Raw genomic sequence first — 16,115 nt, forward strand, 5'->3', positions numbered from 1 at the left:
ATTTTTTTTGAAGAACTTAGTTTTTCTTTAATTAATTGGATGGATTCTTAAGCCACTTCAAGGTCTACCCAAAATGTAAGGAAAAAAAAGAGGAGACAAAGTCTTACTCTGTCACCCAGGCTGGAGTGTGGTGGCACAATCTCGGCTCACTGCAACCTCCACCTCCCGGGTTCAAGTGATTCTCCTGCCTCAGACTCCCGAGTAGCTGGTACTACAGGTGTGCACCACCATGCCCAGCTAATTTTTTGTATTTTTGGTAGAGACAGGGTTCACCACGTTAGCCAGGCTGGTCTGGAATACCTGACCTCAGGTGATTCACCTGCCTCGGCCTCCCAAAGTGTTGAGTTCATAGGCGTGAACCACCGTGCCCAGCCAAAAAACAGATATTTTGATACAGGTGATAATAAAGTTAGTTTTTTATGCACATGCCACTGATTTGTACATATAATGTTCTCTTAAATTTAATAAAGGGATTTTATATTAATAGAAGACACCGTTTCTACCAATAAGCAGTATTGGTGATTTTATTTTACCTCTATTTTATGTTTCCAGTGACTAATGTTCATAACTAGAGAACAATAGGTATCAGCGATTAAAAAATCAGTATCAGTATTAAAAAATCTGTTCTGCTCAATACACACAGCAAATACCTGGCAAAAGCAAGATCAATATTTGCTGTTTATTTTAAAGTGTTGTCTTCAGATTCACAATGACTCTAATCAAAAGTTATTTCTAGTATCCTAGTCATGATCATAACAACATAATCTTGGGCAAGAATTTTAATTTTACAATTCTTCTTCATTTCACAAGTGCATAAGGAATTAGAAGATGTAAGACACAACTCTTAGCAGTAGCTAGCTTTGTAAGTCTTCTTAAATATTGTTATTAAAGGTCTTTAGTTTTTGTAGTGTTTTAATTACAGTCAAATGCCAACAATTAAATGTCAATGCATTAAAATGTCCTACACAGTCATACATTAACTGGAGGTCTATAAGGTTGTCTTTTAAAGAACTTCTTTTCATAAAAACATGTTGAAGGCAATTTTGTTGTTTACCTAAAATTTCTCCAAAAATAAAGTCTATTTTAAAAATCATCTTGAAGATATTCTTTCAAATAATGGGACATTTGAAATGCAAGGAAGTCAAGGCTCTCACTTGACAATATTAATGTTTATCTAATATGTACGGCAGTTAAGTTAGTTATTCATGTATTTCACAACAGCCTAGGGTTTTTTTTTAGATACATGAAGGTAAATTCTTTTCGATGAGGAAAGCTTTTTCATAATAAGTAGCAAAACAAGTGTTTAGTAAGGTTGGATTTCTGGTCCATTAAGCATGTATACTTTTGTATGTCATTAGGGTTGAAAACACAAGAGAATCTTGTGAAAGCTTATGGAGGGTTTTACGGAAGAGCAGACTCATAGGTAGAAGAGGAGTGAAAGGTAGAACTATAATGTGGGATTAGACATTATGACCACTGAGGAAGACAGCAATCTCTAAAGCAGGAAATGAAGTATTGACAAAAGCACCAAGACTTTGTTTGCATAGCTTTTTTTTGCTATACTCTAGTAGGTAATTGATATTACCTACCCTGCTTTATAGTTTATGCTACTGTTTGTTGTTGATCTATACTTTAAATTGTGCCTTTTCTTTTTGCATTTCTTCTGTGATAGCCCAAAAAGTTATTATCATTATTTTTAAAGTATTAAATATATAAAACAAAAACCTTTGCGTCAAAACTGTGTCCATCAAATCAAAGACTTTATGTTTTTCATCATAATAACCCTTGATGTTTCTGTAGCTTCTTGGACACTCAGACTTTGTTAAACGCCCTCACAAGCCAATGTTGACCAAGGTTAAAAACCCATATCCAGTGATTTTATAACATCCCCAGTTCTCTAAACTGGGAGTTGTCACAAAGCCCCCATACCTTGCTCTTCTCGACCTATATCTCATTTGGATTTCCATTTGTTTTCAATGAATAAGGTATTGGTGTATAAATAATAAGTCACTTCTGAGTTCCTTCCTTATATTTCACTTTATCCGTTCCTTCTCTGTGCTAAAGTATCTATTCTGTTGCAGCCGCGCCTCTCCATATCTTGAACGTGACAACAGCAGGTGAACTACTGCATAATTCTTTCTCCGAACATGATGCCTATTCCTCTCCCCCTTTCGCCATCTCCTTCTGCATATTCCTTGCCTCAGGATGCTTTAGTGTGAAGATACCTAGCCAAAGAGATAGAAAGATTGATGTTCTCCAAATTGTGGCTATTGCTGAATTCCCCTTTCTCTGTGATGAAGAGAAAGTGGTATTTTTAATTTCAGTGGAAATAAAGTGGGGCTGTTCCAGACTTACTGTGGACTGCCTGTCTTGGTCATGGGTCTCCACATCTCCAGCTTCTTTTGTGAGAAAAAGTGCTACATAGAGATGAAAAATGTTGTTCCCTACAATTATGCAAATTGGTCAAGCTATTTTAGGGTTTTATTAAAGGTTATGATTTTAAGTGGCACTTAGCAGAGAGTTTTTTGTTGTTCTGGGTTTTATTTTAAATACCATATTCTAGGTGAGGCAAAGGCTGAAAGTGTATTAATAGTGCATTTCCTTGCTAGTACTGCTATAAATGCAACCTTTTCATATTTTAGAAATTGTACTGTAGCATGACTAGTCAGTGTTCTAAAAATACCCATTATTCTGTTATTTATTTAAAGTTATTTTTAAAGGTTCCTATTAGACTGCTAATTATAGTATTTTTATTATACAGCCATCCATTATGGTACTACAAATTATCAGTCTACAAAAAAGACAGTTTTGTATTTTTATTTTTGAAAACTTTTATATACATCCTTATACTTTTTCTCAAATGCACGCTATTGTCTTTCCATACATGAACACAGTGGTTGATAAATAATTGTTTGGTGGTTTTAAAAAATTTGAACCACTTTTTTCAAAGCCATATCCAAGCAATTTTTAAGTTTATAGAATTTGGAGAATTAGGAAGGAATTAAGGGAATTACAGAGGAGAAAGAGCTCATGCTATGGTTTTTCTCACAGTACCTCAGAAATCGGATTTAATCTGAGGCCCTCTTGCTATGTATATGAGGATCACTGAAGCACTCTGATGATTTTTTTTCCTGTTCTTTCAACTAACTCTGAATGCTGCAATTTCCTCCCCATTCCCATCCCATGGTCCTCAAAGAATTAAAAATAAAACTAAAGGAATAGTAACTTTGGGGGTGGAGGATGTAGTCCTCAAATGACTGGATCATGGTTTTCTGCTGCCTCCTCTGAAGCATGTACTGTTTAGCTAATCAAATTGTGTATTTGTAGGCAAGTCATCTGCATAATAATGGTTGCTTTTGCTTTTATTCTTTTTAAATTGTGATAACATTGTATCTCACAATTTAGAAAACTTCAACAAGAGTTTCTACTTTGCATGATTGCTGAATTTCATTTGGAGAGTAAGAGATGCAATTAAAGCTGAGTGTTACATGATATTTTTTGTATGTACAGTCTTAAGTCAATGTTTAGTGCAGTGTGTGTACACATTTTCTGCAAAACAGCTGTTTTAACCATAAAGCAAAAATGATATATATTTCCTGAAGTAATAGCAGTTTATTTTCCAATTAAGAATTCTTTCAGAGCATCTGAAATGAAAGGTTTAAGTAGATTTCCTAACCTAGTTAACAGTAAACTGTGCATATAATTTTAATACTGGAAGGCAACTTAGAGTCTATTTAGTATAAGTCTCCCATTTTATGGATAAGAAAACTGAAATCTAAAGATGTCAAGTGACTTACCTGAGGTTACAACATTAATTCAAGATAGAGATATAACTAGACCCAGGGAAGAGCATGGTACTTGCTGCATTCTCCTGTGCTGTGTGATAATAGTATTTTTATATCTTATTTAAGTAAACTTCATAAACTAATAAAAACTTCATCATCATATTAAACTACTTAGCATAGTTCCAGGTTCATTGTAGGTACTCAATAAAGGTTAGTTTCTCCATTTATTTTTCAAGTGGTATATTGTATTGTGTTTAAGATATTTAAAATATGTAAAATCCCGTAAGTGTAGAGAACGGAAAATGATGGGAATAAGCATTTATTGAATTCTGTATGCTTTACCCACACAAGATTTCTCACTGTAACCTTAAGTGGTAACAGGATTATTTCTCATTGCCAGGTGAGGCTTCAATCTTAAAGATCATAGATGACAGGCAGAGCCATCAATCCATATTACCGCCTCCTCTAAACATATTTAATTATATGTTTTTACTTAAGTTATTTTCATCTCCAAATGTTTATGGGGATTATCTTGTCCCATTTTTAATCTCCTGCAAACATGAGAAAAATCATATTGATTCAGTCAACTCCAGTATGTGAACGACTCATCTCGCGACTCACACCTTCTAACCTTTCTCATTTCCCTGTGGTACATAAAAGTACGTTTGCTTACAATTTGTTTTATGCTTATTTGCAGTTGTTTTTTACGTGGTAGAATACCTGTCTCCTAACTCTACTACCTGTCCAAATAGTGGCACTTTTGGGTATTCTGATATTTTTAATGAAAATGCTCAGATGCTTACCCAATTTTATATTATCAACTGTTGGGATTCACTGATAAGCATACCTATTGTCAATAGACTTTTCATCAGCACCTAGCTATAAACTTGAGTTATTTTTCCTATTCCTTCTTATTTAAAGAAAAGACTTCTTTTATTATGCAATTCTGTAAATTCAGCATTTTTATCAGTTGTTTGGCAATTCCATTATTTGAGTCTAATTTGTTTAGAGTATTTTCTTGCTAGATTTTATAAACAGTTTTACTCATTTTGACTATTAATATTTAGCTTTTTTATATCTTCCAATATTTTTATTTCTTTCTTGACATCTTTCTGTTTTACTTTCTTCTCTCTCTTCTCTTTCTCTTCTAAAGAAAATTTCCTCACTACAACTTGGTGGGTTTTTTTGGTTTGTGTTTCTTCCTTTAGTTACTTGATAAAAACATGAAGGCTTGTTTTCTTTAAAAATTTAATTTAGGCCAGGCACAGTGGCTCATACCTGTAATCCCAGCACTTTGGAACTCCAAGGCAGGAGGATTGCTTGAGCCTAGGAGTTCAAAACCAGCCTGAGCAACATAGGGAGACCCCATCTCTGAAAACAATCAAACAAACGTTAGCCAGGTGCAATGATGCTGCCTGTATTCCCAGCTACTTGGGAGGCTAACATGGGAGGATCGCTTGAGCCCCGAAGGTCAAGGTTACGGTGTGCTATGATAGCACCACTACACTCCAGCCTGGGTAATAGAGTAAGACCCTCTCTCAAGGAAAAAAAAATTGTTTTTTCTCTGAATTATGCATACTGGCACCTGAATTTTTCCAATTTGCTTTGGATTTTTGTGCAATACTTAAATATTACTTTCCAGGTTTACAATGACACAGAGATACTTATAGGTAAATTTATCTGCTTGCAGCTTCAGGCTTTAAAGTGCTATTATTTTGATTTTCCCACCTTTAGTCTTTCTTCATATAATTTTAACTTCTATTAAAATGGTTTATTTTGTTAAATTCAAACTTCTGGTTTTTGCTTAGTCTCATTTTCTACTAGTCCTCTATCAAAGGAAATCAATTTATTAGGTCTCTCTCTATATATTAGAGCAGGAATAAGCCTGTAGGAGAATATTTAACATTCAGGATAGTCATTCCCAACTGCTTTCCTACATCTGAATATAGTGATTCGAATGAATTCTGACTGCTCTGATTGTCCAGAGACTAAAGAATTAGATTTCCTCCTATGTTAGCCTTAGACATAAATATATACAGCTCCTCACGTCTTGCCCTTTTCACTAAGTTGTACATTTGCTTATTCAACAGTTATTTATTGACTGCCTGCTAAGTGCTCCATCCACACTGTGCCAGGCTCTAGAGGACACAGGAAGAAATATGGAGAACATGTTCACTGTTATTATGGCACTTTTATGGCTCCTATGTGTGGACTTAGTCATTTCTCAGTGACCAGGAAAGTAAGCAGTTCCAAGTAATGACGAAACCATCATGTGACATCTGGGGCTTACACCATGAACTTTGTGGCAGCAGCTGCTATGTCTTTACTTTCTGTATCCTCAGTTCTTAGCAGGGCACTTGACACTTAATAGGAGGGTAACAAATGTTGCATTGAAAGGAGCATAGAAACGGAACTATAGAGCAAGTGAGAACAAAAAGAGAGTTTCAAGAGACACAGTCAATGACACAATCAGGGCAAGTAATCTAACCTGTAGTTACTTAAACATTGTTACAGTCAGGAACTTAGCTACTTCAATTCACTCTTTAGAGAATGGGCCACCAGAAGATACTCTACATGTTCTTCTATCGAGGCTCCATGTTATATAGGCCATAAGCCATCACTGGAATAAAATGTAGTGGAGAGGTTATAGCACACAACATGAGCGTGGAAACTTACTAAATGCCTTCAAAGGTATAAATAGTACTGAGGATTGATAACATTAAGCAGATGTATTATAATAATTCCTTACTAGTTTGAGTTCCTGTCTGTGCACCAATGGAGGCAGCAACCAAAAGATGAAAAAAAAAAACCAAAGGAAATATTAATCTTAATTATCAGTGAGTCAAAAATATTGCAATGAATTTGGAAGTAGCACTAGTTGAAACTTGTCACTTTTTGCTACTTTTTTACAAAAACCAACCTAAGTATCCTACTAAAATAAGAACAATAAAATGGAAAGGAAAACTTTACATCTGTCTAGAAGTGTTACCAGTATTTTCATTCTTTTGAGCAACAAATAGTTCATTTAAAAGTCAAATAAAAAAAGAAAATTTTAAAGAATTCATACTGGAAGACTAGTAATAAGAAAAGTGGCAAATATTTTCTCATTATGTTTTGGTAAAGACCAGAAACATCAACACTTCGGTACTGAACTGTTGATTGTACTTCCCAGTTTTTACTCCTTCCTGAAAACTTTAAGCGGGCTAGGTATGAATGGAAGGTCTAGCCTGGCCCCTGCATGTGGGAAGGCCTGTGCTGCCTCTTGTGGTCTCATCCTGCATGACGTGCTTCAGACAGGCACTCTGGGCTCCTTCGCACCCATTTTTATTACTAGCAACAGGATTTCTGTTTAATAGCATGTTTAATGAGTTCTGTGTTCCGCTTTGAAGAAGATGCTAAGATATTTTTCCTCATTTATCTAAAAATAACATAAATGTTTTGTGTTTATATCCCATAACTTACTTTGATAAAATACCTTTCAAATGTTTTAAATGTCATGGAGGCAATATCTAGGTGGGACAAATCCAGTTGGTTCTGTGCTGAGCAGATTATAAGCAGAGACATGATACACCTGTATGTTGCTTTCCTCTTCCCATTTTGGTGTAAAGATCTTGCAAATGCAATGAAAATTTGAAAAGACACTAGTGTAATTTGTGAAAGAGAGTACACACAGTTTGTATGTCTTTGTATACATATACACAACACTTAGATTGCTGTGTTGTTTAATTTTTGCTCCTCGACACAGTAAGTGCCTGGGAGACTTTAGTGAGTGTTAATACCAACCAAATGACAAGCATTCAAATTAACCTGGATCAGGATCTGCTAAGACCATCCCAAAGGAAACAACTTCAAAGTTAAGACAAACCCATTCTCTTGGTACACTTAAAGAAACCAAGTCATCTTGGATTATAGTTCTCCTTTTTCATGAACAATTAGCCTAGAAGAAAAGGAGAAAAATTAATAGGGATGCTGTTAACATTTCTAAATTATTAGCTATAATTTTTTACATTCAATTTATTACAATTTGAGAAAAATCATGATACAGATGATACAGATATCCTCCAGCAGCACGAGCCCAGGGTTTCCCACTCCTGAAATTTCACTTCAAAAATGGTGCATGGGGGGGCCTACTTGTTCCCTATCCACCTGCTGTTCGTTTCAATTAGAATGGTATGGCAGAGAGATTCCTACTCAATAAGTAAAAAAGTACATTTTAACCAGCAAATTAGTTCAATTCAAAAGATTTAATTATTTTGCATTTCTCCTCCTTTAGAATATAATCAGTTAAAAATCTACATCCTGGGTAAGATGTTGGAACAGGATGCAGAAAAACTGCAATTTGGTCTTTCCTCTCTGCTTTGTCCTTGTATTATTTCAACATGTAGATTTTTTAGGATGTACACATAAGGAAGCAGAAGTCTTTCCATTTATAACAAAAGGAAACTTGTCAATTGTTCTTTATGTAATTTCATTCCATTTTCCTTCAAAATCAATTAGGCTTATTTTTAATTTACAGTTTATATTGAACATCACCATTGTCAGCAAAAATTAGAATTATTCTTTACAGATTAAAATAATATAAAAATTAGAACAACAACAAAACAGAATTAAAGGCATTGGTATAAAGTAAAATAACTTTTAAAAACAAGCATTTTACCACCATGCATTTAAATAAAAAAGAGAGATTTTGAGACAAAGCATTATGAAAAACAACTTGACAAAGCTTGTTCATCTGCCCCCAATATTTCAAAACATATCTAATCTTCTATTTTAATTTTTAGTTTCCTGGTTAGTTTTATGGTGGATGCCCGAGGTGGTGCTATGCGAGGATGCAGACACAATGGGCTCCGAATCATTATTCCACCTCGGAAATGTACTGCTCCAACGCGAGTCACCTGCCGACTGGTCAAGCGCCACAGACTGGCAACAATGCCTCCAATGGTGGAAGGAGAAGGCCTGGCCAGTCGCCTGATTGAAGTTGGACCTTCTGGTGCTCAGTTCCTTGGGTAAGGGTTTCTGATAAACCTCCCACTTAGTCACCGATGAGCTTGTGTCCTCTACATGAAATCACTAGGATGGAATGGAAAAAGGTACGTCAAACCACTTTGAAAGAGGATCAGCACCAATGAAATTTTTAAAATTGGAAGTAGCACCTCAATGCTTGACTCCACTTACACGCCTCTTATTTTAAGGCATTAATGAGTTAAACATTCAGGTTGAATACCACTTCTTCTTTTTGGATGTTAATAATAGCTGCCAGACCCCCAATGTGAATAACCAATATTTTAGCCAATGGTAGGTATTATTTTCTCATCTGATAATTAAGTGGTAAAGTCACAAAGAAAAAATTCTGCTCTGTTCCAAGCATAAATGTAAATTCTTGTATAGTTATGAAACAGAATCATTATCTTTACTTTGGAAAGCAATGTTGCCTTTACAGAATACCTACAAATTTAATCAATGTGATTTTTTTTTTCAGCTATCAAAATTGCTACCTTGAGCCTTATCATTACATTGGCTATTTAGTCACAGTTTATATTAAGACAAATATGTCAAGACTAGCTTCCACCATGCTCGTTTTGGCAATTTTGAGCAGAATTTAGCATTTCTTCTTTCTTCTGTTTGTTTGTACGGCTGCTGTTATATTAAGTGGCATTTCATTGTGCCAAGAAATGAATAGCTACAGCTGAAATTAACAAAAGGATGAAGTTTTGGAGGGGGACAAGTTTCAAAATATTTTGAAACAAATCAATTGTATTTAAGTCTTGGTGCTTGAAATACTGGGAGAAAATCCTAATAATCGTGAACTCTTTTACTTTGCCGATGTCATATTGGGAAAAGGATTTCTTGCTTTAGAACTCAGGAAATGTTCTAAAGCTTTGTAATTTGGACCAAACTATTAGCATTGCTCCAAATTGTGTTCACACCTGAAAAGGGGTGTGTTTATATTTCCCAATTATAGCAACCACCTCTCATGTCCTCCAATCAGACAGACCAGAGCTTTACAAGGAGCCTGTGAAGTTCTGGGTTGCATCAGAAAATGCCATTATGTTTGGAGTAATTCCCCAATGATTCTTTTCATATTCTGTGTCAGACCCTGTTCCCCTCATGCTCAGATAGTTTAGGCTTTTTAATAATCTTCAGATCTGTTGGGGAATATGCATGAAAACATCTGGCCTCTGTACAGGGCAGAGTTTTCATTATATTCCCAACAGCTTGTCTTTCTTGTGGAGCATTTTTTCCCCCTTTTTGGCTAGTGCCCTGGCGGTGAACATAATTAGGGACAGACCGGACAGCTAAGTGCTCTCCTTGCACAGACGCGCCTCCATTGTACACTCTGGGTCTCGGTTCCTTGCTCTTTGTGACCAATGGAGGGGGCAGAACCAAACGCAGTGTGAAACCAAAGTTCACCCTGTGGATCAGCTGGCGACGCTGGGGTTCTGTGGAAGACAATACCTGAAGCTTACCTATGTTCTTTCTTTCACTGCTGCTTTGGATGTACTCAGTAAACTTCACCTGCCAACGGCTCCTCCCCCACTTAATGAGGGAGAAAGTTTGGTCAGCCGCATTCTTCAGCTGGGGCCTCCTGGAACCAAATTCCTTGGGTAGGAGTGACTTAAAACAAATTGATGGCTGCTGGCCCCCCATTCTTCTCCTTCTTCTGCAATATGATTTCTCTTTTTTGTCATTGTGCCCATGACATGTCCCTCTCTATGATTTAAATTCTGTATAACCTATCTTTAGTGGACCATTTCTGACCCTTGTGGTATGTGACTTTTATTTTTGAGTGATGTTTTTATATCTTTCCCCTTAAAGTGCTGTGACCTTCATTTTCGTTTAAGCATGAGATCTGCCTAGTTGTACTATGTGCTAGTTATGATGTTGTTATGATGAATTTGGAGTCTGTATCAAAGCAACCTGGACCCAAAAATCAAAACCCTCTATATATTTTGAGAACGAATGTGACCTAAAAATAATAGGGCAGTGCATGTTCCGGATCCTGAATATAATAGGCATTGGACACAATTGGGCTGTCTGCTGAGGGGCTCAATTAGGGCCACACTGTGTACACATGCCTATTGTTTCCTTGAATGAAGAAAATATAAGCAAAAACCACGAGTGCATGGCTCTTTAGTTCACAAGTAGCCAACTTTCTGACGTCTCCTCATTTACGACACATCAAATTATGCAATGTGTGAGCCATTTTCCTCTTAAACCATTTCGTCATTTTGCACCTTGTCGAAAATGTTTTAGGAGATTGGCAGACATCATAGATATGCATGTACATTTCTTTTGGTTAAATGTGTTCTACTTACATTTATCAAAGGAGAAGTTCCAGAATGCCACATGCACTCACAGGGAAACATTATTTGGCTTAAGGTAGCAGCATGTACCTGAGGATTGGTGCCCCTGAGGTGGAGTGCTACTGTGTGACCATCTGCTAGCCAGTGGGCTCCAGGGGATGGCCCACTATGTCCCTGTCCCCAGCAAAAGAAGAATTCCAGGTCACTTTGCAACAGAGTCGAGGTGCTTGTCTTGCTGTTAGTTAGCTCCTGTCCACACTGAATGTTCTGCATTGCTATGTCAGGCCTGTGATCGTGGAGATCCCTCACTTTGCGGCCCTTCGAGGAAAGGAAAGGGAACTGGTGGTCCTGCGCAGTGAGAATGGGGACAGCTGGAAAGAGCATTTCTGTGACTACACTGAAGATGAATTGAATGAAATTCTTAACGGCATGGATGAAGGTACTTTCAGATGAAGCGTTTTAAAAGAAATCTAAACTGGAAGCATGAAAATGATTCATTTCTTTCTTATGACCTAGGGGTGTGTGTATATGTGTGTGTGTGTATGTGTGTGTGTGTGTGTATGTGTGTGTGTGTCCCTTGTGGTATTTTACTACAGCAGGTAATCTGCTTTGCTCCTGTAGTGATGAGTTGGAATGCACAATACTTTTGCTTAATCTTACTCCTGTTACATTCAGGAAAATAAAAGCCTTTAAGATATCAAACATCTCATTAAAGAGATGCAGCATGCTTCCATTTTTAGTGTAAACTTTTTTGAGCCGAAAATGAGATAGAATAGATATTGTTGCTTCATAACGAAATGAACTGATACTGGATAATAAATCCATGATTTAAAAAAATGCCTAACTTGAAACATTAGATATTTAAGATACTGATAAAAAGTGTTAAGCTATTGTGTTGGAAAACTTACATCTACCCATAACTAGTAAGTTACAGAATACTATAATTTTTAAACTATTATTAAGGGGGTAGGAAAATTAAGTTCATTCAATTTCCTACCTATAATTCAAACAGGGAGTTAGCCAGGGTTGAATTGCATACACATACATACACATCTAGTTTAAGAACTTAGTTTTCCATTAGAACTTCAATTGCTGTAAATCTCAACTCTGTCTTGGACTGGACAAGGTTGTAATATCTCAGTATGAAAAGAGGAAAGCGGCTCTTCCTCAGGTCTCCATAGTTTCCACAGAGAAAAGGTCCTAGTCCTAATAGTAGAATTCACATTCAACTTTAAGTAACTACACAAATAGGGCAAGTTCTTTGCCTGCATGCCAGGAACATACCAAGTTTTGTATACAGCTAGACACTCAAGAGCAAGTATAGCTGTTTATCAAGTTCTTGAGTCTTCTGGCACTAGTTTCAGATATGGCTTATGGATAGGAAAGAGTAGCCTGACCATCGCTTCTTTACCATTTCTTTCTACATCCTACCAAGGTTTGAATAAGAATAGAGGCCAGGCTTATCTTATCCAAGGGGTGGATGGAGGAAGAAATTATGCCCTCTAGATATGTTAAGTCAATATCTTCTAAGCAAAGAAAAAATCAGCGTTTTTATTAATAAAAATTGTTCCCTACAATATTTAGCTGCTTCTACTTCTTGGAACCATTCCTTTTGCTGACATTTAGGTTTAGGGTATTTTCCTCTGAGATATTTACCATCAATAACACTGCCAGTGAGCATTGGTATCTTGCCCTTGGATGGGGACCCACTCTTTAACTTTATTTATTTAAAAATGAGCTTTTTACATGAGTATTAATAGAAAGTTAATAGATTAATTAATCTATTAATAGAAAGTTAAAGATTTGTGTATGTCTGGAAATTTTAAAAATAAATATAGGCTAGTATTTGCCAGTGCATCAGTCTTCAATCATGTGGAATCAGATCCTGGGACTTTTTACTTTTACTATCTAGCTATGCCCAATAATCAAGAAAAACATAGTTGCTGTTCCTGCCTCTATAATGAATTGTAAATGATTTCTAAAAATGAACAACTTTCCATCACCTCTTAAAATTCAGTGATCCATGTAGTGCACATTTTCTAAATTTAAACTAGTTTGATTTTTTTTGTATTGCCCTGAATATCTACACTAATGCAATTTATAAAGAACCCATGATCCCATCCTCTTGATGTTAAATGTTATTTTTGGAAATTTAATGGCATCAGGGGAATATTGAAACCCTGAATTCCTAATCACTGATTTTTTAATATCCACAGTGAGTATCTCAGACACAACCCTTCCACTGGAGTAAACTCATAAACATGAATCTTACTCTTCCAAGATAGATTTTATTCCTGCATTATTCCCCTGAAAACCCAAAGGGCTATGTTACTTCTTAAAACCACAATAACTTGGATTTGAGCTAACTTTGAAATTTGCAAAGAAAAGGAGCCCAGAAACAACTTCCTTTCCATCACATGAACCAGGAATAGAACACGTTCATCTCATTCCATATTTGCCCTGATGCCTCTCATTTCAAAGGTGGCCCTGCAATGCTGTACCTAGAACTAAATGTTTATCTTTCTCAGTGACCTGGAAAGTCACTGAGAAGAAAGGAAACATGCAAGCTAAATGCTGACAGATCTTGAAATATTGCAATTTTTTGTTTTCTGGTGTTGTTAGGATAGCCTTGCTTTTTAAAATTGTCCTGTTGTTTCAAAAAAATGTGTTTTGCTGGCACTTCTGTTCATTATTAACCAAGCGAATGAGTTGGCTAGAATGCTGTTAGAAGGAAATCTTTGCTATGTGAATGAAGGTGGGTCATTTCTTGTCTTAGTACTGGATAGCCCAGAAGACCTAGAAAAGAAACGAATCTGCCGCATCATCACCCGAGACTTCCCACAGTACTTTGCAGTGGTGTCTCGTATCAAACAGGACAGCAATCTGATTGGCCCAGAAGGAGGTGTGCTGAGCAGCACAGTGGTGCCCCAGGTGCAGGCCGTCTTCCCAGAGGGGGCACTCACCAAGCGGATCCGCGTAGGCCTGCAGGTATGCCCATGTTAGATGCAAATGATCCTAACAGGATTGTATTCTAATGATTAAAAATTAGCTTTGTCAAGAACTGTTACCTTTGTTTTATAATCACACCAAAAAGGAAGGTAGCATTAATGGTAGAGCTAAAGTCAAAATCCATATTTATTGGTTACTAATCTATTTAAAAATTCAACTTATATTTGGACAATTAACCAAAATTAATCTCCAGCTACAAATGTTTTCTTCTTGTAAAAAAAAAAAAAAGAAATTAGCTTTTAAATGAGAAATAAATTGTTAAAGAATCAGATTATTCCTAGTAAGCAAGAGCTGCCATCAGAGATCGTGGATCTTACAAAATTTTATGAGTGCTTAGTAATAATACTGAACTTATGATTGCCATATTTGAAGCCCACCAAACTTATTTGTAAGATAAAAAAATACTTCGGGGAAGAAATTTGAAATTAAATATAATGATTCATTCTTTATTTTAAAATATATACACAAATATATATGTGTGTGTTTTTACTTTGAAAAGGCTCAACCTATGCACAGTGAGCTGGTTAAGAAGATCCTAGGCAACAAAGCTACCTTCAGCCCTATAGTCACTTTGGAACCTAGAAGAAGAAAATTCCACAAACCAATTACCATGACCATTCCTGTCCCCAAAGCTTCAAGTGATGTCATGTTGAATGGTTTTGGGGGAGATGCACCAACCTTAAGATTACTATGCAGCATAACAGGTGAGTCACATATGACTATGTTCGTAGAGAGTTCTGAAAAAAGAAACTTAGATCATTGTAAATATTAAATTACCTTTGTCATAAGATGTCTGCAGGGTCATATGCAGGGAATTAATATTCAGGGAATACATTTTAATTAACTAGGGAAATGAAAGGTGAAAGGAAACAACTATTATTTACTAAATGAAGTCTGTATGCCAAACTGTTAGATAGTTTATATGCGTTGTCATTCTAATCTCCACAGTAACCCTGTGAGGAAACTTTAACCCCATGTTGCTGAGAAGGAAACCATGGTTGAAAGAAGTTCTATAACTTGCACTATAAATATTTGGTGGTGTTGGGATTCAAAACCACACCCATATGTCTCCAAAGTTCAGGCTTCAAGCCTTCATTGAAGAGATCACTAAATCTGCTGGAAAAAAAAATACTGTCTTGAGTAATTATACCCAATAGTTCAAACCAAACTGTTATGTTATGGAATTAGTTATGTCTTTATCATTGATCTATTGAACTAACTTTAGAAAAACAACTTAAAGGTTTTCAGGGATTAACTGATTTTTGGTCTTTTCAATTGTGGTTGTGTAGTCGCTTTCAGACAGCTACCAAACTCTCCAAAGACACTCCCAGAACGTTGGTAGTCTCTTCATAACAATGCCATCACAAATAGTGAGAGGCAAAAAAATTCACATGAATAATCTGTTCTAGGGCTAAATAATTTAACTAATAATTTCTCTATTTATCAATAATTACATGGTGTTGGTATTCAGTAAATATTAGTACTATTATTAGTAGGAACAGTAATCGTCCCTGGATGTTTTTGTATTGTTAGAATTATTTTTTTCATTTCTCTTTTGTATTGGCAGAATGTTCACCTTTATTTTGTTTTCTTTAATTCACCCTTCTTACTCATATGTTTCTTGCAGTTATGATAGAGAACCACGAGATTATTCCATAAGTTTAATAATAATGAGTGGGGGGAAATCATATGCTTCACTTATGATCTCTTTCCCAATTGCTCATTTTTGGTTATTGCTATCATTTCTGGGTATCTTTCCCATAATTCCAGCCCCATAGATATATGATTAACCTTCTATAATGTGCAATATAATGTCACGGATGTGAAACAGGTGAGGCAGAAGAATATCTGTGATATGCCCTGCCCTTATAGTGATCAAATAAACACTCTAGGGGCCTAAACACCATCTACTCTATTTATTCCAGCCCAATGTCTTTAGACAGGTTTCTCATAAACATTTCTGAAATTTAATTAAAATTATTTTAAAAATTAACAAATAATTTAATGTATTAATTGT

The 16,115-nt window shown here is 35.9% G+C and overlaps 1 protein-coding gene across 50 annotated transcripts in view; it reads left to right on the plus strand.

Moving 5' to 3' along the window:
- Positions 1–16,115, plus strand: part of ANK2 (ankyrin 2) — a 685,755-nt gene that overhangs the window by 624,233 nt on the left and 45,407 nt on the right. For 30 of the 50 annotated variants that reach the window (XM_055111732.2, XM_055111740.2, XM_063603575.1 and 27 more), the window contains 6 exons: positions 2,082–2,117; positions 8,567–8,791; positions 10,292–10,390; positions 11,374–11,528; positions 13,866–14,077; positions 14,598–14,802. In XM_055111732.2, the coding sequence (XP_054967707.2) occupies positions 2,082–2,117; positions 8,567–8,791; positions 10,292–10,390; positions 11,374–11,528; positions 13,866–14,077; positions 14,598–14,802 (932 nt within the window). The remainder of the gene's footprint in view (positions 1–2,081; positions 2,118–8,566; positions 8,792–10,291; positions 10,391–11,373; positions 11,529–13,865; positions 14,078–14,597; positions 14,803–16,115) is intronic. The other 20 variants (XM_057302135.2, XM_057302137.2, XM_063603576.1 and 17 more) reach the window with 3 other exon arrangements.

Source organism: Pan paniscus, chromosome 3 (assembly GCF_029289425.2).
Source record: "Pan paniscus chromosome 3, NHGRI_mPanPan1-v2.0_pri, whole genome shotgun sequence".
NCBI lineage: Eukaryota > Metazoa > Chordata > Mammalia > Primates > Hominidae > Pan > Pan paniscus.